Source organism: Mesocricetus auratus, unplaced genomic scaffold, assembly GCF_017639785.1.
Source record: "Mesocricetus auratus isolate SY011 unplaced genomic scaffold, BCM_Maur_2.0 Super-Scaffold_100022, whole genome shotgun sequence".
In the NCBI taxonomy this organism is placed as follows: domain Eukaryota; kingdom Metazoa; phylum Chordata; class Mammalia; order Rodentia; family Cricetidae; genus Mesocricetus; species Mesocricetus auratus.
Genome location: NW_024429203.1, coordinates 14,842,544 through 14,868,928, shown reverse-complemented (window position 1 = coordinate 14,868,928; position 26,385 = coordinate 14,842,544). Strand labels below are relative to the sequence as shown.

Below are 26,385 nucleotides of genomic sequence, written 5' to 3'. Positions count from 1 at the left end.
TTTGCCGAAGGAACTGTCTCCCTTGTCACTGGCAGAAAGGACAAATGGCTAAAAAGGGGGTACCTATCAGCATACCAACGCACCTGCTGGCCCCCAGCTCCCTCAGTGCCGGGTGCCTGTTTCACGGTTCAGAGTCCCTGCTGGCACCCTGGCTGTTCTCACCTCCCCGCCTCCCCTCCCTCCTCTAGCTGTTCATTTTCCTTGTAGCCTGCTTTCCACTGTGCTCACCCTCGGCTCTTTCTTATACCTTCTCTCGGTCCTCTCCTTCTCTCTTTCCTGTACTCTTCTTGTCTTCATCTCTTCTATTCTGTTCCTGTTTCTCTTCTGGCCAGGCCCAGTCTGCTGACCACGTAGAGTCTGTTACTTTTCTTTCTCTCGGACTCTTCCAGATGCCTCTTTCAGTTCTCTCCCTCATTCCTTCAATAAAAACTTTTGCCTCAGCCCTACCATAGAGTAGTCATGTCATCAGTTTATACAATTGTGAACTCTAACCCTCTGAGACAGTAAGCCAAATAAAACCTTCCTTCCGTGGGCTGCTTTTGTTGGTGGTGTTTTATCCCAGCAACAGAAAAGTAACTAATACAAGCCTTAAGCCCAAATGTAACTGTATTTGTAGAAAGACTCTTTAAAGGGATAATTATGGTCAAAGATGCCATCATAAGGGCGGCACTTTGATTAATGTGATTGGAGTTTGTATAGAAAGACATACGGGGCTGGGCGTTGGTGGCGCACACCTTTAATCCCAGCACTTGGGAGGCAGAGAGAGGCGGATCATTGTGAGTTCGAGACCAGCCTGGTCTACCGAGTGAGTTCCAGGACAGGCTCCAAAACAATACAGAGAAACCCTGTCTCGAAAAACCAGAAAAAAAGAAAAGAAAGAGATACGGGGGCTGGAGAGATGGCTCAGAGGTTAAGAGCGCTGGATGCTCTTCCAGAGGTCCTGAGTTCAATTCCCAGCAACCACATGGTGGCTCACAACCTTCTGTAATGAGATCTGTTCCCCTCTTCTAGCCTGCAGGCATACATGCAGGCAGAATACTGTATATATAATTAATAAATAAACCTCTAAAAAGAAAAAGAAAACCATATCAGGGACATACATGGACAAACAGCCGTCTGTAAGGCAAGGAGAGAAGGCCAAAGGGAAACCAGACCTCTCCATACCTGGATCTTGGACTTGTAGCCTCTAGAGCTGTGAGCATTAGATGTGGACTATTGAATCCACCCACCTGTGGCATTTTGGGAAGGCAGGTTGAGCTAGTAAACTTATGGAAACATGAAAATCATATACCTTTCATATTCCAGAGTTCACTAATAAAATTTTATTAGAGCACAGCCTCACCCATTTAATTACATTTTGTCTGGTGTTGGTTTCCTTGACAAGGATTTGTATGACCTGCCAAGTCTAAAGCATTTGCTACCTGGTCATTTGCAGAGAATGTCTGCGGACTCCTAGTATTTCACTTTGTCAACTTGCAGCATTTGGCACCCAGTGGTTGCTTCAAACTACTCCACCAGGTTCCAAATCCATTGTAGGGAAAAGGGTCCAGCCAAAGAAACACACTTTGGCTTTGCAACCAGAACCAAAGAAATGTACTCTGACCCTGAAACCAGTGCTGAAGAAACACACTTTGTCCCTGGAATCAGAGTCAGTGAAAGAAATGCACCCTGGCCCTAAAACTAAAGCAAAAGACTAAAAAGGACCGGTGAAAGAAACGCACTTTGGCCCTGAAACCAGAGCCAAATCTGACCCTAACCCTGTGCAGAAAACTAGCCAGTTCCTGAGCAGGAGATTGAAATTTGACCAATCCCCACCTTGGAAAACTCCACCCCCTAAGAAGCCCTATATAAACCCTGTGTCTGTTCAGCTTGTGGCTGTGGCAGAGGACAGCCACTCATCTGGATTCTTCCCTCCCAATAAACTGTGAAGACCTTCGTTTGTGGCAGAGCAGAGCCAGCAGGGCTGTAACACTTTTGCTGGGGAAACCTTCCCCTGGCAGAACGGCTCTCAAAAACTCCTCTCTCCACTCTCCCAGGAGCAGAGTTGAACTGTAGCAACTTCACCCGAGAAACCTTCTGCTGGAGCAAAACTGCTACACTGGGAAAACATCCCCAGCTGGAAAACCCTCTCCTGCCAGAGCAGAGCCCATACATTGGGGAAGCTTTTCCCTGAAGCAGGGCCGTAAGCTGCTATGCTTACTGATCTTGTGGTATTCCTTGGCTCCCAAGTGGCAGAATCTTTCCATTCGAGCTGTAACACTCAGTATTCTGTGACTCCTGAGTATCAGAATGCCTTTCTATCCAAGCTGTAACACTCAGTATTCTTTGGCTCCCAAGTGCCATAATCTATCCCTGTGCATCACATCTGATCTGTCAAAATGCTTACAGACATATCTTAATATTATGTCTTAAATATTATAAGACACATCTTAAAAATAACTGCTTTTAAAATCCATGCTTTTGCTGGATGATGGTGGCACATGCCTTTGAATTCAGCACGGCATAGGCAGAGGCAGAAGAGGCAGAGACAGAGGCAGCTCAGTGGGTTCAAGGCCAGCTTGGTCTACAGAATTGAATTCCAGGACAGCCGGGACTATTACACCTGTAGAGAAACCCTGTAGAGAGGGAGAGGGAGAGGGAGAGAGAGAGAGAGAGGGAGAGAGAAGGAGAGGGGGAGAGAGTGAGAGAGAGAAAGAGAGAGAGAGAGAGAGAGAGAGAGAGAGAGAGAGCCATGCTTTTTACAGCTGACTAAATGACACAGTAGATAAAAATCACATGGTTAGAGAGATGGCTCAGTGGTTAAGAACATTGGTTGCTCTTTCAGAGGACCCGGGTTCAATTCCCAGCACCCACATGGCAGCTCACAACTGTCTAACTCCAAAATCTGACACCCTCACATACATACATACAGGCAATAGCAACAATGCATATAAGATAAAAATAAATAAAAATTTTTTAAAAATCACATGGTCTTTGTTGACCTTCCACTCAAAAGCCACACTGCCACTAGGTTGTTCAGGGTCTCTGGTTGTTAAGGCACCCCTGTGACTCAGGCAACAGAGAACAAGACAGCCCTCTGTGGGGAGCATCTTGGAGTTCAGCAGTGTGGCATTTCGTGGTGATACTGAGCAGGATAGACACTGTAGCTAGTTCTCAGTTCAGCTCTGAGGTTGTGCTAGCCTAGGGGACAATCTTCCTGGTCCTCCCTTGTTTGAAGCTAATCACGTTTTCCCGGCTTCTTGAGAAAGTTCCTGAGAACTGTAAACAGTCCCAGGTACTTTCAGCCTACTAATTATTCAGCTTAACAAGTTAAAGGGTGAGGTCCCCATTGAGGAGACACCAACAGGATAAATGAGGACACATTGGGTCATTTTTTTCTCACCTGCCCTGACTCCCTCTTTTTTTTGTTAGTTTGTTCGTTTTTCGAGGCAGGGTTTCTCTGTATTGCTTTGGAGGTTGTCCTGGAACTCTCGAACTCGCTCTGTAGACCAGGCTGGCCTCAAACTCACAGAGATCCACCTGCCTCTGCCTCCTGAGTGCTGGGATTAAGGTCGTGCGCCACCAACACCCAGCACTCTGTTGTCCCCTGACCTATACACAAGTGCCTGGCACACACATGTGCATGCATACTCACACACACAATTTGTTTTTCGAGACAGGGTCTGTCTGTGTCACCTTGGGTGTCCTGGAACTCACTCTGTAGATCAGGCTTTCTAGATTCAAACACACAGAGATTTGCCAGCCTCTATCTCCTGAGAGATTAAAGGTGTGTGCCACCATGCCTGGCTTCAGAACTTTTTATGTTAAAGAGAAAGAAACCATAGATACTACCAAATCCTATAAAAACATTGTCTTACTCTGCCTACCTATAACTGAGTTTAATCTGTAAACTAGGCACAATAAACAATCACAGCAATATACTGTAATACAACAAGTGAATGAGGTCTTTCAAAAATGTTAAACACTGTGACAGTCAGCTGACTGATCTGATAAACTCTGATAACACAGCTACCAAGTGGTTAAAGTGACTACTGGGGAGTGGTAGTATATAAACACCATTTGCTGGCACAGGGAACGTTCGCCATCCGGGTAGCATAAGCAGATGGTGAGAGTCCATCACACCATCCTGAATGATGAATAACATAAAACTCATCAATTGTTTACTTCTAAAAATTCCCACTTAATCTGCTTATGGTTGCACATAGGTAACAAAAACCATGGAAGATGAAACCACAGCTAAGGTGGGGCTCCTCCCCCTGGAGAGCATATAAAAGCCACAGCTAAGGTGGGGCTCCTCCCCCTGGAGAGCATATAAAAGCCACAGCTAAGGTGGGGCTCCTCCCCCTGGAGAGCACATAAAAGCCACAGCTAAGGTGGGGCTCCTCCCCCTGGAGAGCATATAAAAGCTGGTCCTGGAGCCTTTCCCAATTGTGCTGTCACCCCAACTTTCTTCCACTCGACCCAAACTATGAGTTGCATCTGTGCAAAACAGTGGTCCTTTAAAACAGTTCCTCATGTTGTGGTGCTCCACCAACCACAAAATTATTTTCGTTGGTACTTCATAACTGTAATTTTGCTGCTGTTATGAATCATAATGTAAATATTTGTTTTCTGATGATCTTAGGTGACCTGTCAAAGGATTGTCCCCCAATAGGGGGTTGAGGCACACAGGTTGAGAAACATTGGTGTGAAGATTATTTAAAGACTGAGATAAGAGCTGGATATGCTGGCTGACAGGGAGGCAATGAAATTTCCATCTCTAGGGTACTCGGCATGGCCATCTCCTTCTTGAGAAACAAGGACAAGAGACTGTTTCCAAAGTGAGGACTTATTACACGGCAGCACTGTTAATAAGCAGTCATGAACTAATCAGAGCCATCCCTGGTCTAGAAAGCCAAGCATTGTATGCAGTAGCAATGTCAATCACAACTTTCAAGATGTCTCTACCTAAACCTCCAAATCACTCATTTAAACAGATTCAAACTATTAATCTAAATTCAACCTGTAATGCTTAGCTGCCTGAGTGTGTGTGTGTGTGTGTGTGTGTGTGTGTGTGTGTGTGTAAGCGAGCATGTACATCTGTGTGTCTATGCATGCATATGTACATCCAGGTGCATGTTCCTGTGAAGGCCAAAGGATGACATTATCATAATCTACATTTTGAAATAGGGTCTCTCACTGAATCTGGAACTTGACAATTTGACTCAACTGTCTGGCCAGCAAGCCCCAGGGATCCATCTCTGCTTCCTTAGCATTAGGTATGTTACTGTGCCTGGCATTTACGTGGGCGCTGTGGATCAAACTCTGGGCAGCATGTTTGCACAGCAAGCACTTTTACTTATGCCGTTCCCCAGCCTCACTGACTGTCTTCAATTTTAGTTTAGTTTAGTCACTTTACTAAACCAGCATAATCCCTAACTACATTCTAAATATTTGTCTTTCTACCCACAGAGAAGTGTTCTTACCCCTCATCAAGGAAGCATCTTTTTTTAACAGGTGAAAATCACTATAGAAAGCCACAACCAATCAAAAGTAGAGTTGTTGGGGAAGTCTTATGTCAATAAAGTACTGTTGAGCCTACAGGGAACCAAGATAGGAGGGACTAGGAGTCCAGGAGAACTCTGGGAAGGAGAAACACAGAGAGTCGAGATGTAACGCCATTGGGCTAGGAAGCCCGGAACTATTCTCCGGTAAGAAACATACTTAGATTAACAATTATGGGGTAATTACTTAAGTCAGAGCTAGCCAGTAAGAAACAAGCAAGGCCAACAGCTTCATAAGTAATACAGCGTCTTGTGTGTTTATTTGGGGACTACAAAGCGGCAGAGCCCAGGCAACTGGCGGGAGATAAACCAAAGCGGCTAGCAAAGAAAAAGCTTCTCTTAACATAGAGTTGTGGAGACAGTCCCAACTCACATGTCTACTGCACAACTCCTACTTCTAAGGTTCAGGGATCACTGTGGAGCAGGGGGAGGAAAGACCGTGAAGGCGAGAGGGCCAGAGAGTTTGCTATGAGATCATGTCTCTTAGAAGTGTCAGAAACTTCATCCATGAGGTCTTACCACAATGGTTGCCTAAGTATGACCTCAACAAGGATAACACCAGTGGACATGTATAAGGAACTAAAATCAACTGAGGAATGCTGAGACTAGGAGAAACAGTGGGAAGAACACACCAATTGGTTATCCAGTATCAAATGGTCAGCCCTGAAAACATACACACACACACACACACACACACACACACACACACACACACACACACACACACACTAACATAGAAAAACAGGCCATGAATGTGAAACAGAGTGGGGGGTGGGCAGGTATATGGAAGGGTCTGGAAGCATAAGAGGGAAGGGGAAATGATATATTTGTAATCTCAAAGAATAATAAAATATTTTAGAATGTTTTTATTTAGTTGGACACAGGTTGGGAGATTTCATAGAAATATCTGGATTTCCTGGTTCTCTAAAAGAAAACAGAAAATTTGCCCACAGGGCAACGATCAGCAGGAGCTAAAAACCATTAATTTGTGTGCTTAGTCTGTTGTCCCAGCCACTCCTTCTACCAGCTTCTCTCGCTTAGGTCATCTGCCCATATTTACCTCACCTAACCAACTCTTTCACAGATCCGCTGCTAAGGAAGTATGGCACCCATGTTCTAGTTGACAAGAGTCCCATGAAACCTTGTTTATCTAAGACATTCTTCCCACGGGAGCACTCCTGATTGCTCAGAAGCTTTTCTTGCGGTTGGATGAAGACAGTTCCTGGCCAGATTCCATCTTTGATTCTCCTTTACTGGTCCAATTTGTCTGGTCCTAGGCCCTCTTCCATCTTGGCAAAGACATCACTTTTCCAAATTATTGCCAGACTGACAGTAAATACGACTTCATTCTCCATTGACAGTCCTGAAGTGGTCAAGTTTCTTCAACTTACCCCACCTGGCTCTTTGTAGTCTGTTCCAAGTGAGAAGGTAGCAGACTCATGGCATACAGCAGAGGCCTGGGCCAACCTGCCCAGCACCTTCACTGTGCTTCTACATGCCTGGCCTCACTGCCTCTGCCTTGATCCTGGTTCGGCATCTCTAAACCCAGACGACGAAGAGAATTTGCAAAGAAGTGAGGAAGCTTGCAGGCCAGGAGGAGTTCCTGTGTTCTGGAGCCCAGAGCAGGCAGGATGAGCTGACAGGCATGAAGGTGAAGGGGGATGTAGCGAGTCTTTGTCTGGTGTAGTCCCAGCTTCTTTAGTGTACCAGCAGAAAGTTTCTACATAAAGCAAAAACAAATCCTTAAGGGCATAGCCGGCTACTGCCTGTCTTTATTTAACTAGCAAAGGCGCCTGCGCTAATCTCTGCAATACCCAGTAACATCTAGCCTGCTACAGGGGCGTACTTGGGAAGGGCTTAGAAACTAGGTAAGAAAAATACAACCATACCAGAGAAACTCTGTTTTCTGGCCTTCCAGAGAATGGGTGCTATTATCAACTAATAAAAAAGACTCCCCATGGTTTTTTAGATAGCATGAAAGGCAGCTTTTACCTTATCACAGCCTCCCAACAATATGGGAAAGGAAACAAATGAACCACTAAGGTTTTGACAGCATATCGTGTGGCTCCATGACAGCAATGACTCTGATACCTCTAAAGGCTCGAAGTATGTTCCCATGTCTAGAAACAATACTTTGTCATGACTCATTTCAGAGTTTTAACAAAAGAATAAAAAGTAAGTTTACCAAAACACTTTTTTCTTAATCTTCTAAACATTTTTGAACAATGGGGCTGGAGAGATGGCTCAGAGGTTAACAGCACTGACTGCTCTTCCAGAGGTCCTGAGTTCAATTCCCAGCACCCACATGGTAGCTCACAACCATCTTTAATGACATCTGGTGCCCTCTTCTGGTCTGCAGGGATACATAGAGGCAGAACACTATATATAATTAAAAAAATCTTAAAAAAATAACTAAAAAGATGTTTTGGTGCTGTTTTAGCAGCACCCAAAATCACATATATTGCTATTTTTTATATTGTTATTATTATTATTTATTTATTTTGGTTTTTCGAGACAGGGTTTCTCTGTATTGTTTTGGAGGCTGTCCTGGAACTAGCTCTGTAGACCAGGCTGGCCTTGAACTCACAGAGATCCACCTGCTTCTGCCTCCCGAGTGCTGGGATTAAAGGCATGCGCCACCAACGCCTGGCCTTATATTGTTATTATTAAGACACTTAAATGTCACATTTCTTCCTTGACAAGCCTCACGTACTCAAGGGTATGTCTTCTTCCTAAACATGTTTATCTCTCCCTGTCTCTTGAGGCCCATGTTTGCATCTTTAGTAAAACTATTTATTAATAAACTCTAATGCTGCTTCAAAACAAAGAAAAAAGTCCTTGCTGGGCATGGTGGCCTACACTTTTAATCCCTGGGAAGTAGAAGCAGGTGGATCTCTGTGAGTTCAAGGCCAGCCTAACCTACAAAGGGGTTTCCAGGCCAACCAGCCTACATAGTGAGACCCTGTCTCAAAAAGACCAAGGGGATTCAGCACTAACATACCAAGGGCAAGGCCATTTATTTGATTATTATCTTAATAAATATCACCTCTAAACCAAAACCACAAAAACCCCTCTGGGGGGAGGGTTGTCTCTCTTATCTGTTAAATAGCAGACAGTTAAACCAATGATGGTTTGAAAGTGTCCCCCACAGTGTTGGGTATTTGAACACTTGGTCCATAGTTGGAGTGCTGTTTGGGGAAGTTTAGGTGGTGTTAGAGGAAGCATGTCACCGATGGCAGGCTTTGGGAGCTTAAGGTTTGCCTTACTCCCAGTTTGCTCTCTTTCTGATTCATGCTTGCATTGGAGGTGTGAGCTGTCAGCACCCAGTTCCTGCCGCCATGCTGGCTGCCAGCTGCCATGCTTCCCCCTGTGATGGGCTCTGACTCCGTAGCCAATATAAACTCTTTCATATGAGTTGCCTTGGTCATGATGTTTTATCACAGTAACAGAAAACTAACACAACCAGTATTACCTGAGGGGCCAACCTATTCCAGTCTGAGTACTTGTGATCACCAAGGATTGGGCAATCCAACCCAAAAGACAGGTGAACTCGAAGCTGATGTTTTATTCCTTAGGAGAAAAAGGAAAGAAACACTTATGAGGAGCAATAGAAATGATGCTACTGCTGAAATCTTCTTCAAATCATATTAAATCAAAGCACAGTAAACTGGCAGCACCAAATGCAGTAAAGAATAATGGAGAAAACTATAAGCTAAGCAGTACCAGCCAGCTTAGGAAATAAACATACATACTCTGGACAGCCATTATTATGGCCTTTATGTCTACAATTACCCTAACTTTTTATAATTTTACTATATAGTGGTAAACTATTTATTTTGTACATTTCTTTCTTTTTTTTCTTTTTTGTAGTACTGGGGATTGAACACACTTGTGTATGCCAAGCAAGTACTCAACTAATGAGCTAAATTGCCCTCAGTTGGGGGGTGGATTGAATTAAATCTCCAGGCCTTCTGGCTTTATGCCAAGCTCAAACGTGCCTTGTTCCAGAGGCAAGAGATCCATAACCAAGTATTGCTTAGCTTAGCCCATGGCAACCCCGATAGCCATGAAGTTTGGTTACAGATGATTTAAGGATGAGGTTCTTCCATTGACGGGCAACCTGTGGGGAAGACTCTTCCCACCTAAGACAGGGGTTCAAGGTCCCCCGAAGACGGGCAAGGGAGGGTGACCCTACTTGACCTAAGCCAGGAGTGCCTCATTAGAAAATAAAAAAGGGGGAATTGTGGGAACACCAGACCTTGTTCAGAGACCCACTTCCCCTTCTGCCTGGGAGTAGACATTTGTAAGACAATGTTTACTAAAAACATGTTTACTAAAAACAATACAATGCCTGGGGCAATACGTTCCTGAAAAGGTCCTCAACCTTTTCCAAAGACTAACCGCATCCTCAGACCCACCCATCGCCACCTCTGGTGTCAGGGTATATAATAACCAGCCAGAGTAGGAATAAAGGAGAGCTTTCTTGAGGAGCCTTCGGGTCTGTGTCATCAATCCCTGACACCCTTGCCACATTCTCGGACACAGGCTACGCAGCGGACGGGGCAGTGGTACGCTATTTATTTTGTACATTTCTTTCTTGTAGTACTGGGGATTGAACATACTTGTGTATGCCAAGCAAGTACTCAACTACTGAGCTAAATCCTCAGCCCCATGTATGCATGTATGTATGTATGTATATATGTATGTATGTATGTATACCACTTGAGTCACTTTAAGTATATAGTTAAGCAGCACTAGTTACATTACATTGTTTTGTAACCATCAACGTTGTCCATCTTTAGAAATTTCCTATCCTCTCAAACTAAAACTCACCAGCTGAAACACTGGCTGCCCATTCCTCCCCTCTGGCTTCCCTAGCCACTAGTTTTTGGCAAGCATTGTTCTATTCTCTCTATGAATCCAACTACTCTAAGTACATCATGTGAGATAATTCATACAGAATGTATCCTTTATATCTAGGTTACTTTATTTAGCATAATGTTTCCAAGGTTCATCCATGTGACACATAGCTAAAAATAATATTCTTGTGGCACACGCCTTTAATCCTAACACTTGGGAGGCAGAGGCAGATGGATCTCTGTGAGTTCAAGGCCACCCTGGTCTCCAGATCAAGTTCCAGGACAGTATGCAAAGCAATACAGAGAAACCCTGTCTCAAACAAACAAACAAACAAAAATATTCTTCTGTATACAAATACCCATCCCATGTTATTTCTCCATTCATCCATCCTGGGTTACTGCTATGAACAGAGGGATCCAAATGTCTGCCCTTAGTATTTTTTTTTAAGTAAAGAATAGAATTGCTAAATCAAAGGTAATTTTTTTTAAAGAAATGCTGTGTATGTTTTAAAATAGAGCTATTTAAGCTGTGTTCTCCTGAAGCTGGGCACAGTGGCATGTGCCTATAATTCCAGCACTTGGGAGACTGAGGCAGGAGGATCACAAGTTCCAGGCAGTGTAGGACACAAGGCGTATTATTTCATCTATTCTTTTTCTCCCACGGAGACCCTAGTTTTGGATCGGCCCCCAAAGCTAAGGGTCACACAGATCACCTGTGCTGTCCACAGCCTGTGACACCAACAGTGGCTCAGAATAAGGGGCGAATCCAGCACAAGGCCCTGGCGTCCTTACCAGTAACAGGCTGCAGCTCCACGAGGGCGGAGGACGGAGTGCTGCTGAGCACCTGGTACTGAGTTACAGCAACATGGGCACTCCTGTTGGCCCGCACCTTTACCATTTTCCCGTGGTCCTCACGGTAACTTGGGGACAGCGTCATCTGAAGTCAGAGAAATCAAGATATGATTCCCAGGAAAAGACAGAGACCCATGCCCCAGAGAGGCAGCTCACCTACCTTGTGGTGTTGCTGCTGGCCTTGTACCTCCTTCTCCACGATGGGGATGTCAACCACTCCTGCCGAGGGCACCGGGACACGCACGGTGATGGCCCTGGGGGTGACACACACAAAAATCACAGGAGCTGCTGGGAGTTGGGGGCTTCAGACCTCACAATAGGCCATCTTTACTACCATTTCTATAGCTTCTTATCTATGTGTCTATGAAGTATGTCTGTGATTTCATGACTTCTTTGACTAACAAATAGGTAGGGACAGTCCTGTGAGTTTTTAGTATATTCATTCTGCCACTCAGTCACATGTTTGTTCACTTAGTATGTGATTGGAACTCACTACTTATTTATTTTATTAATTTTTATTGATTCTTTGTGGTTTTTCACATCATACATCCTGATCCTGCCAATCTCCCCACCTATCCACCTGCCCGTGCAACCTCCCCAATGCTACTATATAATCAAAAGAGGAATGAGATACAAAACCCTATTATCTGTTTTTAAATAGCACACATATATGAAAGATCATCTAATTTTTTTCCCAAAGTATTCTACAATCAATATACTCAACTTTAGCTTAGAAGACTTTAGCGTATGGGGCTGGAGAGATGGCTCAGTGGTTAAGAAGACTTTAGCTTAGAAGTATCTAGCTTTCAGGCTAGGCACTACAACATGAAACTCATATGAGACCATCTCCAACTATTCTAGTAGCTCTTAAATTTGATTATATATTCTAATTATTTATGGACCTTGCTATATTTTATAGTACAAGGACCAAACTCAGGGCTTCGTGCATACTAGATGCCCTAGCTCTATCACTAGCTTTTGAAAACTTTAAATGACACAGATGCCAAACCCATAGCCACTAGACATGAATGAGAACCACTGTGGGTGGATCATACACATAGAGATTCTCAAAAACAAAATATATTTTTATTTCTCTATGTCTGTATCTGTCATACGAATGCAGATGCCCAGGGAGGCAGGTGATGGATCTCCTGAAGCTCAGGTTACAAGTGGTTGTGAACTACCAGTTGTGGGTACTGGGGTCCAAATTCAGGTCATCTCAAAGAGCAGCAAATGATCTTAAGCCCTGAGTCATTTCTCTAGGTTCCACATCAATTTTCTCTTTGTTTTTTGTTTCCTTTGTTTTTTTTTTCTTTTTGGTTTTATGAGACAGGGTTACAAGGAATATACTCTAAAAACACTACTATGGAACAGGGTGTGATTATGTATACCTGTGATCCCAACACTCAGAAAAGCAGGAGGATCATGAGTTCAAGGTTAGCCTGGGCTACATAAGACCCTGTCTCAAGAAACAAATCAGCAGATAAAGATGCTTGCTGCTAACTGACAATCTCAGTTTGACCCTGGCACCCACATAATGGAAGGAGCGAACTGATTCCAAGTTGTGCTCTAACCTCTGCACATGTGTGCTGGCAAGCATATGGCCAAAAGTGTACAAACAAACAGGAACACAAATATTTAAAAAAACAGCAACACTGGGCATAGTGGTGCAGGCCTTTCTACCCAGCGTGTGGAAAACAGAAGCAGGTATAGCATGAGTTCAAGGTCATCTTGGTCTATATAACACGACATTACAAAGTAAGACTTTGTCTCAAAACATATCAAACAAAACCAAGCAAACAAACACACGGGATCAAGGAGATGGCTACACTGGCTGCACGTGTATAACGATGAGCTTGGAATCCTGGCAGCCATGCTAACCCCAAGGATAGCAGTGCCCACCTGTAACCCCAGTGCTCAGGGGGGGCAGAAACAGGCAGAGTCTGGGGGCTAGCTTTTCGGCTAGTCTAACCAATCAGTGAGTTCCAGGTTCAGTGAGACACCCTATGTCAATAAGGTATGATAAAGAAGTCTGTCACCGTGTTCTGACTTCTACATGTACACACGAGTGTACACAGACACACAGGAACCACAACTTTATCACTCATTATTCTACGGATTTAAGCCATTTCACAGACTCTTTATAAACTGGTGAGTCCTAGCACAACAGTTCCTGTATAATGGACAGAGAGAAGATAGGCCTTCATTTATTCCCCCCTCTACCGCCACTAGGAGGCCGCATACCAGTATTTCTTTTCCACCTGGCGGGTTCTAAACAACTCCTGGACTTGGTGTGCCATATCCTTCTCCCAAGCCAACACCATGACACCCGTGGTTTCTTTGTCCAGACGGTGGCACAGATGCAAAGGCTCTGCCTTGTGGCCACGGAGCATCTTTGCCAGGGTGGGCAGTACATCACTGATGCAGAGCTGGACTCCGGGGCCACCTATGAAGCAAAGAGCCAGAGGGAGAGTTTTCACTGAAGAACTCTGTTTTGATTGGTTCTTCGAGACACGGTTTCTCTGTATTGTTTTGGAGGCTGTCCTGGAACTTGCTCTGTAGACCAGGCTGGGCTCAAACTCACAGAGATCCAATGCCTCTGCCTCCTCAGTGCTGGGATTAAAGGTGTGCTCCGCTGCCGCCGCCACCACCACTGCCCAGCCACTGAGGAACTCTTGAGAGAATAATCCTTATTGCCTAAACTGTCCCTATTTCCTGTAGTTGTGCTACGAACATATGGCAGGGATTACTAATATTAATAGGCCCAGAGATCTCACTAGCTATGAAATGAACCGCAGGCCCCAGTGCAGACTACTAAATCAGAACTCATAGTTTATCAAACATCCCCAGAACTCACTAGTAACTAGTGTCTGGGAAATACTGTGGCTTTCTCTTTCGATTTTGTGAGACTGAGAAGCTCTGAGACATTAAAGGAGATAGATTAAGGGCTGGAGAGATGGCTCAGAGGTTAAGAGCACTGGCTGTTCTTCCAGAGGTCCTGAGTTCAATTCCCAGCAACTACATAGTGGCTCACAACCATCTATAGTGAGATCTAATGCCCTCTTCTGGCATAAAGGCATACATGAAGATAGAGCACTCATACGTAAAATAAATAAATAAATAAAATCTTAAAAAAAAAAAGAAGATAGATTAAGCTGAGGGGCTCTGAGATCAGACATCTCTAGATTTTACTCTCCATTTGGTCTGAGATAGATCACTCTCTCCAACTCTTTGTTACGTAAAAACATATATAAATATCTAAAAAAAATAAAAAAGATTAACCCCAGTAACCAAAAATAGTAAGAGAAGAACCTGTTAGGAAATCAAGAGGGAAAAAAAGAAATCACAGAACACATTTGACAATGCCTGCTTTATTTCTCTGTACTGCCACCAAAGGAGCTATTTGCTCCATCTAAAATACTTCAGCTAAAATATTTATTTCTCCTTGCAAGTCCTTTTTCTTTTCTTTTTTCCCCAATTCTGATTCACTTCAGTTGCCTCCTTTTACTACATTCAGCAGAATCAGGCCATCCATTAATTTCCAGACACTTTGGGGTGTCCCTCCCCCACCCCTCTTCATTTCCTCTTTCCCAGTTTTTTTTTTTTATTTTTTCCTCTACCTCTTTTATTTTGAAATGAGGTTTTGAGGTTGCTGAGACTGGCCTGAATACCTGATCCTCCTGTCTCTGCCCCTCCTAAACCTTGGATGACAGTTGCATACAGACACCCAGCCCTTTCCCCCGTTTTCATGGAAAATAACCATTAGACAGTCAGCACACAGCTTTTTGTATTTCTCTGCAACAATCTGTGTGGGAGGTTGCACACAGCCCACAGTCAGAATTCAGCTTTTGTATTTCTCTGCAATAATTCCTGTGGGAGGCTGTTTATAGCCCACTGTCAAGATATTTGGAAGTGGGAACTAGACACTGGTTTGTCTTACCAGTAATCATATACATACAATCGTAGCGGTATACCACACAAAGGGTTAACTTGAATTCAAGAGCGCCTCACATATAAGGCTTCAGATGTGCCCCTAGTTGTAGAAGGAAGCAGCAGCACGTTTCTTTCCCTTCCCCTCGTGGTTCTTACCGTGGACAGGGAGACCGTACGGTTTATTAATGACCACAAGGTCCTTGTCCTGGTGGAGAATCCCTCGGCTCAGTTCCTTAGCAAGCACATTGGGGTGAACTCTCTGTAGCTGCTGGGTGAATCGCACTAGTTCCTGCACCCTCCGCTGAACAGGGTTTGTAGGGACCTAAGAGGAAAAAGGGTGGCGAAAGCTTAATGAGGAAGTGAAGCGTTGGGGGTGTCCTTAAGTGAGATGCAGGTGAAAATTCGTGCGAGGAATGGCTGTGTTGTAGAATTAGACTCATGCCTTCCTTAGGGACCACACACAGGTATTTATCGCACCTACACACCCACGCGGTGTTTGGGTCTGAGCCTGGCAGTAGCAAAAGTGCCCACAAAGACACTGTGCCAGTACTGTCCTTTTCTCTCAGAGGTATTCCAACTATCACACTGTATATCCTCAACACTGGCTTACTTGCTATTACAGAAACTGCCCAGTGCCCACACAAGGGAAAGCCGAGAGAGCATTGCCTCTTGAGCGTTGTGGTCTTTCCGGGCTCACCGGTATTTTCTTCGTCTTTTGCTCTTTTTTCTGGGCTCGGAGCTTCTCCGCCAATCTCTGAGCATTCAGAGACTTAGAGGTGGCAGCGCTGGAACAAAAGGGCTCGGATCCAGGAGTGAAGAATCTCCCGGGGTGCCACTTGCTCCCTAGAACCCGGAGACCAGGCGTACCCAACCTGGGCGCCGCCATCTTGCCGAGGGCGGGGTCAGACAGCACCACTCGCAGGAGAGCCACCCCAGGGAGGGGCGGGGCGGGCTCTGCTGGTGACGTGGGCGGACAGCCTGCGGGTCACGTGGGCGGTGCGCGCTCAGTGCGGCTGCGCCGGCCGGTAGCTGCAGCTGGAGCGGTGGCGTTTGGAGCAGACGCGGTGAGTGTGTGGGGAAGCCAGGCTGGGGCTGGGAAATGCCGGTGCCTCAACGGTTTTCGCGTGGCCCGCATCTCCGTTCTTGGAGAGCACTGCCCTGGGAACCGTGTCTCGCTGGGGGCACACGACCCCGCTGAAAAACTCTTCCCCGCCCCCGCGCCCTTTAGAAACGAAGCCGGAGAGTCGCCGGCTCCTCTGCCTTCATCCGCACCTGTCTTGTCCTTCTTAGCAACCGCGTCCCCGGCGGGTCCTCGGAGGGACGTGTCGTGTCCCCCTTTCGATTTCTTGCGGTTCGCCCTCCGGACATTCCCGGATCTCTCGTATTCCAGCCTCTCACTTTGCGGCTGCCAACCCCTTTGTTTCGCGTTGTTTTTAACCAGTCCCTTCTCGCTAGGATGACGCTTCTTTTCCTTCATCCAGGACCCCTACCCGATATGACCTACCTCGAGAGCACCACGGATTTTTTTCCTGGTCTTCCTCAGGAGTTCGTTTCTTGAGGTCTCCTGTCCCTTCTCCACTCTTCCCAAAGAAAGGGCAGAACGAACGTACAGAGCACAGACCATTTCCCTTTTCCCTCCTTCAGTTTTTTTCTTCTGTAGCTTGAAACTGTCCAACCCTCTCTCCCTTCCCTACAAGGACTCCAGTGTCCGAACTTATCACCAAAGGGCCGGTGGGAATAGGAACAGCTTTTGGAATGGCAATTCCGAAAACACCTTGGGATGCGCATGCCATTTGCTGGGGAAGCTGATGCTAAAAGGATGTCATGAGAGCTAGTGACTCTTCTCTGACGATAGAGGGATTGCATTTCAGTTGGAGAATAAGTAGTTGGGTTAGGCTTGGGTCCTTCTCCCTCCAAAAAGGATGTGTGAAACCGTTGACCAGACTAAATGTTGAAGAAGAGTTTAAACCTAATGCGATAGGGAGTTGAGAGTCTGTGAAAGTCGTTGAGAAATTCCTTGTAAGTGGAATTGTAGCTAGGAATCTGATAATGCAATGCAGAACAGATAGAAAAGAAAAGGGTTTGTAGGCAGGAAACCAACTAGGCTACTGCAAAAGTAGGTGATCATTGCCGGGCGGTGGTGGCGCATGCCTTTAATCCCAGCACTCGGGAGGCAGAGACAGGCGGATCTCTGTGAGTTCGAGACCAGGCTGGACCGACAGCTTCCAAAACAATACAGAGAAACCCTGTCTCGTAAAACCAAAAAAAAAAAAAAAAAAAAAGTAGGTGATCATTTATGAGGACATGTCCCATTCTGTGGTCTTTCCCCCCTTGCTCAGTACTGTCCTTGGGTTGTGAATTACCATTTATGCTGTCAAGTTGTATTGTTTGGAATTCCTTGAGGACTTTTTTTTTTCTACTTCCCAAGCCTGCTAATACAGTAAGAACACAAATATTTATGGGTCTGCAGTGTTTCTGAGTTGGGTTGGGTTTTTTGTCTGTCTGTCTATTGATTTATTTTAAGGGTCTCAAATTGTAGACCAGGCCAACTTTGAATTCACAGAGCTTTGTCTGCCTCAGCTTCCCTAGTGCTAGGATTAAAGACTACTATACCTCCACACCCAGCCTGTTTCTTAGCATCTTGAACCATTTTACTTGCCAGTTTGGACATGAAGAAGGAAGGCAGAGAATGGGGGAAAGAAGACTTGTCTGTGTTTCTTTTTTTTTTTTTTTTTTAATGAGACAGGGTTTCTCTGTATTGTTTTGGAGGCTGTCGGTCCAGCCTGGACTCGAACTCACAGAGATCCGCCTGCCTCTGCCTCCAGAGTGCTGGGATTAAAGGTGTGCGACACCCCACCCCCACCCCACCCCCCCCAACCCCCCGCTTGTCTGTGCTTCTTTAATAAGTGGTCTAGATATGGAGTTCCCTGGGAACAGTTTGGGAACCACTGTTTCTTCTTCTAGTGATTCTGTCCCCCCTCAACAATAAATTTACAAGTAGAACACCAATCAAAGTTGAGAAATCCTCTCTCAAAGAATTATTATCCTTTCTGAAAGGCTCCATTTGCATGTTCTGATGTCACTAAACTGTTGCATCACTTGTTAGAAGAGACTTTTAGGGTTTTTCTTGCTGAAATTTCTAGGAAGATTGTTAATAATTCAGTTTTGCTGTTTATTTCTACATGTGCCTACAAAAGTTATGATTTCCTTAACGCTTCTCCTTTAACTATTGGCATTTCACAATTTCAAATAGAGACACAGCTGGATGTGGTAGTGCACACCTTTAGTCCCAGCCCTCAGGAGGCAGAGGCAGGAGGATCTCTGAATTCGAGGCCAGCCTGGTCTACATTAGCAAGTTCCACTACAGCCAAGGATACACAGAGACCCTGTCTCAAAAACAAAGTAAAAACAGAGTTACGTTTACAAACAGTTTATGCACATGCATCCTCCTCCTCTTCAAATGTGTATTGCCTTCTTCCTCTTCCTTATTCAGTCAGGGCTATTTTCAGGCATCCTCTATACTACTTCCTCACCAGCTTCATGTTGTCTTTCTGATTAGAGACTCCTGTTGTCCAAAGGTTTTCTCAGTCCACGGAAGGAAGTAGAAGGAAATTCTGTTTCTCGGTCATCATTTTTACAGAGTACAGATCTATTCATTCGTGGCTTACTTATACAACTACATAAAGAACTTGATGTTGGATTGTAAAGGAGCTTGCCACCAAGCCTGATGACCTGAGTCCCACAGAGGAGTAGAACTGACTTCTCACAGGTTGTCCTTTCACTTCAGGATTTTGTGTGCACAAACACACTAATAATAATTTTTAAAAATACTTGATCTTTTAAAAGAACCTTTTAAAGATGTTGTCTATTCTACAGAAAAGCAAAAAAGCTCCCTTAATATTTCATAAATACAGCCAATAACTAATTAATAAGGAATCATAAGTTCCATACATGGAAGATTGATTGGTTCACAGAATGCTAAATTGTGCTTCCTGAAACAAAGATTTGCCAGTTGCAGATTAACCAGGGATCCCGCTTGCCTGAAGAACAGGAGGTACTTGGACATTGTTTTATAGTTTTAGAGAGATTAAGACAAGCAGTTATAGAGAATTTAATGGTGGTTTCCTGGAATGTGGACTTGGGAGCCCAGTTTAGTTGCTATGAACTTGACAGATAATTTGGGTTTTGGTTTTTCATCATTTAGCAGTTGATCTTTTTTATACAACTCTTAAGTATCTGTTCTATGAAAGTTTTCAAATGGTACTCCATAGCCTCTCTTTTGTTCTTAACAAGTGAAACTTATTTCAGATTTACCTTGAATGTATTTAGCACCCGGACAAAGAATCTAGATTGTGTTCCTCCTGAGCACCCCACCCCATTTCACTCTTGAGCTGATGTTTGTATTTGGAGTTTACCTGATTGAGTGACATTGGGATGATACTTAAGGCTTCCTAAGTGGGGGTTGGTAAAATGGCACAGCAGGTAGAGGTGGTTGCTTCAAAATCCTGGAACCCCATAAAGGTGGAAGGAGGAAACCTACTCCACAAAGTTGCCTTTTGACCTCCATGCTCTTGCTGTCATACATATGCCCCCTCCACCCTAAATAAATAATTTTAAAAAAAGAAAGAAGAAAAGGCTTTCCTAGGCCTAAGTGTGGTGACACACAGGAGACTGTGTATTTCTGTGAGTTTGGGGCCAACCTAGTTAGTCTACACAGTGAATGCCAGGCAGGGCTGCAGAATGGGACTCTGGTTTTTGTTTGTTTTGTTTTGTAGAGGTTTTATTTATTAGGTATACCTTGTTCTAGAAGGCACCAGATGGTTGTGAGCCACCTTGTGGTTGCTGGGAATTGAACTCAGGACCTCTGGAAGAATAGCCAGTGCTCTTAATCTCTGAGCCATCTCTCCAGCCCCTTATTTGTGTTTTTAAAGAAGAAAATCCTATAACCTTATAATGTAGGTTTTGGAAGTAATTATTTTTTCCAAATTATCTTACTTTTTTTTTGTATTTTTGAGACAGGATACTTACCACTATGAAGGTCATGCTATCTTAGTACTTACTGTATCACCCAACTAGTCTTGAACTCTTGTCTTCCTGAATCAGTCATTTCCTGAATGCCAGGATTATGGACCTGCTGCCACACCCAGCCTCAGATAGGCATTTCTAAGAAATGCCTTTGTTGTGTTGCCTTATACTTTTATCTACCTTTTGACCAATGATCCAGAAGGTGTAGCTTACCCTAGTGCTTCCTGGACTTTGGTGTTTCATGAAGAGTAGAAATAGTAGCTGTGTCACTAGAGAATGCTGGAGGTGTACCATATGAGGCTACTGCCTAGTTCTGTCTGTCCACAGTCTCCAACCTGGTATCACCAAAGACTGAGGAGATAAAATATCCTATCCTGAGATACTCCTGACTACTTTGCACATTCAAGGTCCTTACTGAAAACTGACTAGGAAGAGGAGTCCTGCCATCAATTTCAGTTTTTCTCAACTTGGCCTCTTGTTTGTGATGCCCCTATTAGTTACTCTTGACTAGTTTGTATTTACAGGTCATGCTTGTTTTAGTAAAGTGGCTTTTCTAAAGGTTGTATGCATAGCAGTAACCACTAACGAGATGAAGTGTTTTTGATGTTATGTTTGACCTTGTGAGACTGTGGGCAGTCTTGGTCTCCCTATTTAGAAAAAGTAAAGGTTACCTAAAACCAAAGATGCTATACAAGGAATGGATGTTTCTTTAAATAATTTTATTTTATATTTTCTATTATAAGAGTAATAGTAATATAAAAAGTACAAAAGTTAGATCAGAGGAACATCCATAACTCTCTTTTCCTTTTTCTTTTTTCTTTTTTTGGTTTTTCGAGACAGGGTTTCTCTATTGTTTTGGAGGCTGTCCTGGAACTAGCTCTGTAGACCAGGCTGGCCTCGAACTCACAGATATCTGCCTGCCTCTGCCTCCCGAGTGCTGGGATTAAAGGCGTGCACCACCAATGCTCAGTTTTTTATGTACTCTTCTTGTTTTTCAACTGTGAAAATTTAAATGAGCAAATAGAAGTAAAATAGGTGTGGTATATGGCTTGCCATTTTTGTCATCTCAGAACACCAGAGGCAGGAGGATGTAAGAGGTTAAAGGTCATCTTGAGCTACACAGTGAAGCTACATGAGACCCTCTCTTGAAAAAGCAAGCAAAAAAAAAAAGGGGGGGGGAGCCGGGGAGAAAGTGCTAAACTCCCATCTGTGGATCAACCAGCTTTGACAATTAATGAACACAGGACCATTGTTCCCTTGTCTCCAGATGGCCTTGGCTCAAATCTTCTGAAACTTTGTTGTCTATTTGTAAAAGGTATGATCTTGTTTTTAACACAATCACAGTACCATTATCATATTTTTTAAAAAAAAGAATTTGTTAATGTGTCAAACAGAAAACTTGCTCCTTTTAGCAGTTGAAGAGACCCAAGATACATCCTAGAGGGAGCTGCATATCTTGCATACATTTGTTTTGTTGCTGATGGGAATCAAATTCAGGGCTTTATGCATCTTAGCAAACATCTTAAATCATATGCTTTTTAAGAAATTTTTTATTTTTGTGAATTGGTGTTTTGCCTGCATATATGTCTGTGTGCACTGGAACTGGAGTTACAGATGGTTGTGAGCTGCCATGTGGGTGCTGGGAATTGAACTCAAGTCCTTTGGAAGAGCAGCCAGTTCTCTTAACCACTAAGCCATCTCTCTAGCCCAAGTCATCCACTTTTAACTAGGGAAACAATGTACTTTTCATTAGATCACAGAATGTTGATCCAGAAGAGACTTGTGGCCTGTAAGTCTTAAAAGTGCATGGTGACCAAGAGCTGATTGGAGACAGGTAAACTGATTTCAGTCTGTGCAATTTTATATAATTTAATCTTTCACTTTTTTTGGTTGTTTTGGGTAATTTATTTGTATATTGTGATCAGGGACTTATGGTTAGCCTGGGCCTCATAGTCACTATGTAACAGGTTATCCTCAACTTTGAGATGGTTCCCTTGCTTTAGCTTCCTGAATGCTAGGATTGCCCATACCCAGCTGTTTTTGTCGTTTTAGACAAGGTCTCACTGCATAGTCCAATCTGCACTCAAACTCAGTGCCTTAGCCTCCTCAGTGGTAGGAGTACAAGTTTGAGTCATCATGCCCAGATGAGTATTTCATGTCATTTGGTCTTTACACAAGCTAAACATGTTCCTACCCATTAAGCTACATCTGCAGCCTAATTTGGTTAGTGTGTTTAAACTATAAATGTTTGCTGCTTTAGGGCTGCTTGAGGTTTAAGTTAATGCATATTAAAACACTTTTATAAAGCCTAGCACAATGCCAGTATATAAAGAATACCAGCTAGTCTCAGCACATAGTATAGGACCAGGCACATAAATACTTGTCAGATAGTTTGTAAATGAACTAGGAGTCAAGAAATTCAGAATTCAGTCTAATTTTGTATCTTAAGTTTTTCCTTAAGGTTTTCCGCCTTAAATTTCTCACCCAGAGAAGAAGAGGGTAGTGTAAACAACTATATGTTACTGAAATTCCTGTGCTTACTTGAAGTAAATAGATTAAAATTTAGAAAAGTGAGGAGATTTGAAAGTAGATTGGGAATGCTCAGTGATGTAGAGAACTTGCTCTCAAAGTTGACTTGGGTTCCTAGTTCCCACCCAGTGGTCCATAATCATCCGTAACTCTAGTTTAAAGGTATCCAGCCCCTTCTTCTGACCTCTGCACACCACCAGGCTCTCAGGTGGTAGGCATAAATACATTCTGTGAAAACACACACACAAAGAAAATAGATTGGGGGTTAGGGACTTTGTCATTGATGAGCATTTAATCTCCACACCCTTATTCTTCATTTGTAAAATGAATTAACAATACCTGCCTAAAAAGGTTATTTGATAAGCAAGATAAGTATGTGTAGTGTCTAGTATGCAGTAGGTACTCAAATTATTAGTCTCAAATTGTATTAGACATTTTGTGGCATTGTGACCAAATACCTAAGTACAGTAGCCTAAAGGAGGAAAGACTTCTTTTGTCTCATAGGTCCAGAGGTGAGTCCATCGTGGTGGAGGGAGCTTGGTGGAGCAGTTATGTTGGCCAGGAAGTCGGAAGGAAGGGGGCCAGAGCAAGACAGAGTTCCCAAGGGCATGCCACCGGTGACAGCTTCCCCTCAGTAGGTCTTGCTCTTTCTTTTCTCTACCTCCCATTAATTCTGTTGTATGAATGTAGCAAGGGATGGACACATTGATTAGGTCAGAATACTTATGATCTCATTGTTTTTGGAAACCCCTCACAGACACACTCAGAAGTGCACTTATTTCTTGGGTCTTGGTTAAACGAATTTAAGTTACTACTCAGGATTAATCATCGTGTCTCATGTCTCACCCAGGACCTGGCATGTGCTAGGTAAGCAATCCCCCAATACGCTACTACATCCCTAGCCCAGTATTTGCACGTTTTGAAAATTGTAAAGAACTATATATTTTAAAGTATTATGTAAAGATCAAAGTAATCTTATTGGGAAATGAACATACATCAGAAGGGTAAGCATAGTTTCTAGATTATCAACTTTGGAAACAAATTATGGATTTTTAAAACCACTTAGTTGGACCAGATATTAAGACCCTAAGAAAATTAGCCATGTATTTTCAGCAGCATTTTCCTATTTGAGTAGGAAACTTGAGTAAGAACAATTAAAGAAGTGGATCATTGTGTATGCTTTCATTGTTTTACCTGGTAACATTCTTTTTTTAATTTTTTTCCCTGGTACCATTCTTATATATGTAGTATATATCTCACTATGTGGCATATGATTTAGAGAAAGTGTTCCACTCAGATTACCAATCCCAGTATGTTGATCCCAACATTTCTGAAACTTGGTTAGAGTTACGGGGGAGCACTGGGCATGATGGCTCATGCCTGCTATTCCAGCACTTGGGAGGTTGAGGCAGGAGGATTGCTTGAGTTCATGTCCAGCCTGAGTTACATACTGAGACTGTTTCAAGCAGGTCATCAATGACTCTGGATCTCTGCTTTAGAGATTGTGATTTGGCAATCCAGAAGGCAGTTTCTTTCCCTGCTGCTTCCCCAAGCTAACGTTTTGTTTATGGATATACCAGACAAAGGTCAGGTTCCTAAATAATGTAAGAAAGTAATGACCAATGTTAAATATTGCTACTTCACCTCTCTGCCCAATAGTGTTCCCTGTAGAGCTGTACAGTCTCTTCCACCTGTGCTCCTCAGTCTTTGGTTTTCACCTGCCTGCTGTTAATTCTTTCCTCCAAGTGTGCTAACTTGCTTCTCACATACTTACCGGCAACATTGTGAGCTCAGCTGTATCATGCCTGTCTGTTGGCCCCCTGCCCTTTCCTCCTACCTTCACTGTTGTTTAGGAGAACTCCCCAGCGGCTGTCCTGGACTTGCTTTTCTCTTACCTCCTTCCTGTGTGGAACCATGTCCTTTGCTGGCTTGTGTCCTTGTTTTATTGAAGCATACATCCAGGAATTTCCTGGGAAGTATTTGGATGGCTTAATTTTGCTGCTCATTCGATGGTTCAGCTGCATATAGAAGTGAAGGTTTGAAGAAATTCTCCCTCAGAATGCTGACATGTTGCTGTTCTGTCTTCAGGAATTGGTTATTGCTCTCGAGATGGCATTTCCCATCCTTTCCCCATGCTTGTGTTTCCTTTTCTTGCTCCTTGAAGCTAGGAGGATGTTCTCTGTCCCTGACATGCAGTTTCACAGTAGTGTACACTGGGGTGGGGCTTTCTCTTGCCATGCTATAGTGGGCCCATTGATACCTTTCAGTTCTAAGGCATTCTCCAGACCCTTCTATCCTTAATTTGATTCTTTTGTCGCTGTTCTTTTCTTGCCTTCTCCTTCTGTCTGTCTCCCCTTCTTCTTACCCCACATCTCTCTCCTCTATCTTTCTTTTCTCTCCCCCTTTCTCTATCCCACTCTCCGATCTCCTCCCTTCCTCCCCTCCCACACCACCCCTCTGCCTAAACTGGCCTTGAACTCACTAAGTAGCTGAGTCTAACCTTGAACTTTTGGCCCTCCTTTTACCTCCTAAGTGCATGTGCTACTATGACAGGGTTTGAGTTTTTTTTTTTAACAGTATGGATGTGATAGGCTATAGGTGGGCCCATTATAGTTCTTTAGATTTTTCTCAGATTTTTGCATTAGCTCCATGTCCTACAAATGATTGGATGGCTTACACTGGCAATTCTCTGCCTGGTTGTATCCAAGATGCAACGACATGTTCCTTCTTCAGGCTGACCTCAGCACCTGGATGAGGTGCCCTCTGTTTCATGTCAAACACCATCTCCCTTTTCCTCCCCTGTTTCTAGGAGCATTTCTTACCTGGCTAGCCCTTACTACTATGGGCTACGCCAGGGCATGTGGTTTGGTTTGGTTTTGTTCTGTTCTGTTCACCATTGTAGAGAAGGGCGTTGTGCTTAGTAAACGCTTAATAATTTGAGAAACAAATGTGATTTCTTTGGAGGTCTAATGATCCTGGCTGTATTTGATTCAAGTCGTTTCAAATTTCATTTTGCTTTTCTCTAAAGCTTTGATTTGGGAGGTGGAGAAAATGAAATGGTTTTCTGACTAGCAGTGGGTGGAGAAAATTGTTCAGTGGGTAGACTTCATGATAATCCATATGTATCTTTAGGTCTGCATTTAAAGTTTCTGGGTTTCCCATCTCCAAAAATTCATTGAAAGCCCTCAGCTGCTGCAGTCTTCTCCCGTCTGTCTTCGTTTTATAGCTTACAAGATCATTTTACTGATAATGCTTGAAAAGAAAGTATTAATTGCTTAAGGACCAAAGTCAAGAGAGTGGGCACAATGATATCTGTACATAGCAAAGAGAAACACAAAGTACCCACAAGATGTACAAATTCTAATTGGTATTAATAATAAAATACGTGGAGTCAAAATTAGGGGGAGCTGAAAGATCAAAGAAGCAAAGCAGCTAGCCACTACTTCTTATCTCTACCTCAGACAGAATAGGGATCCTGTCTCCGGAATCCTCAGACTACTGCTTCAGACTGCCCTGATCTGTCTCCTCCTGCCTTATATTCCTCTCAGCCCAGTCTCTACCTTCTTAGTGCTGGGATTAAAGGTGTGTCACTCCAAGTGCTAGGATCACCTTGTGTGAGCTCTGTTTCTCTTTTAGACTGGATC

General features: G+C 43.7%; 2 protein-coding genes across 4 annotated transcripts in view; one reads left to right on the top strand and one right to left on the bottom strand.

Annotated features, from left to right (window-relative positions):
* Positions 1-6,394: 6,394 nt before the first annotated feature.
* Positions 6,395-16,110, bottom strand: Rpusd4 (RNA pseudouridine synthase D4). Its single transcript, XM_005085840.4, has 7 exons — positions 15,885-16,110; positions 15,344-15,509; positions 13,499-13,700; positions 11,415-11,508; positions 11,195-11,339; positions 9,016-9,113; positions 6,395-7,263 (listed from the first exon to the last, which is right to left on the bottom strand). The coding sequence occupies exons 1-7, from the start codon at positions 16,071-16,073 to the stop codon at positions 7,024-7,026; spliced, it is 1,134 nt and encodes a 377-aa protein (XP_005085897.1). The 5' UTR covers positions 16,074-16,110; the 3' UTR covers positions 6,395-7,023.
* Positions 16,111-16,143: 33 nt separating this feature from the next.
* Positions 16,144-26,385, top strand: part of Fam118b (family with sequence similarity 118 member B) — a 52,252-nt gene continuing 42,010 nt past the window's right edge. The window contains exons 1-2 of one of the 3 annotated variants that reach the window (XM_040730257.1): positions 16,208-16,251; positions 23,246-23,375. In XM_040730257.1, the coding sequence (XP_040586191.1) occupies positions 23,293-23,375 (83 nt within the window). In that variant the 5' untranslated portion in view covers positions 16,208-16,251; positions 23,246-23,292. Of the gene's footprint in view, positions 16,252-23,245; positions 23,376-23,588; positions 23,609-26,385 lie in introns of those variants that run through there. The other 2 variants (XM_021222863.2, XM_040730258.1) reach the window with 2 other exon arrangements.

Bases quoted from the DNA above. Each gene is read 5' to 3' on its own strand.
- Rpusd4 (XM_005085840.4), bottom strand. From the start codon at position 16,073: ATGGCGGCGCCCAGGTTGGGTACGCCTGGTCTCCGGGTTCTAGGGAGC. The intron at 15,510-15,884 runs GTGAGCCCGGAA...TTTTCCTCTTAG, and splicing joins AAAAGACGAAGAAAATACCG to GTCCCTACAAACCCTGTTCA. The intron at 9,114-11,194 runs GTAAGGACGCCA...TTTTCTCCTAAG, and splicing joins GGAGCTGCAGCCTGTTACTG to GAATAAAACATCAGCTTCGA.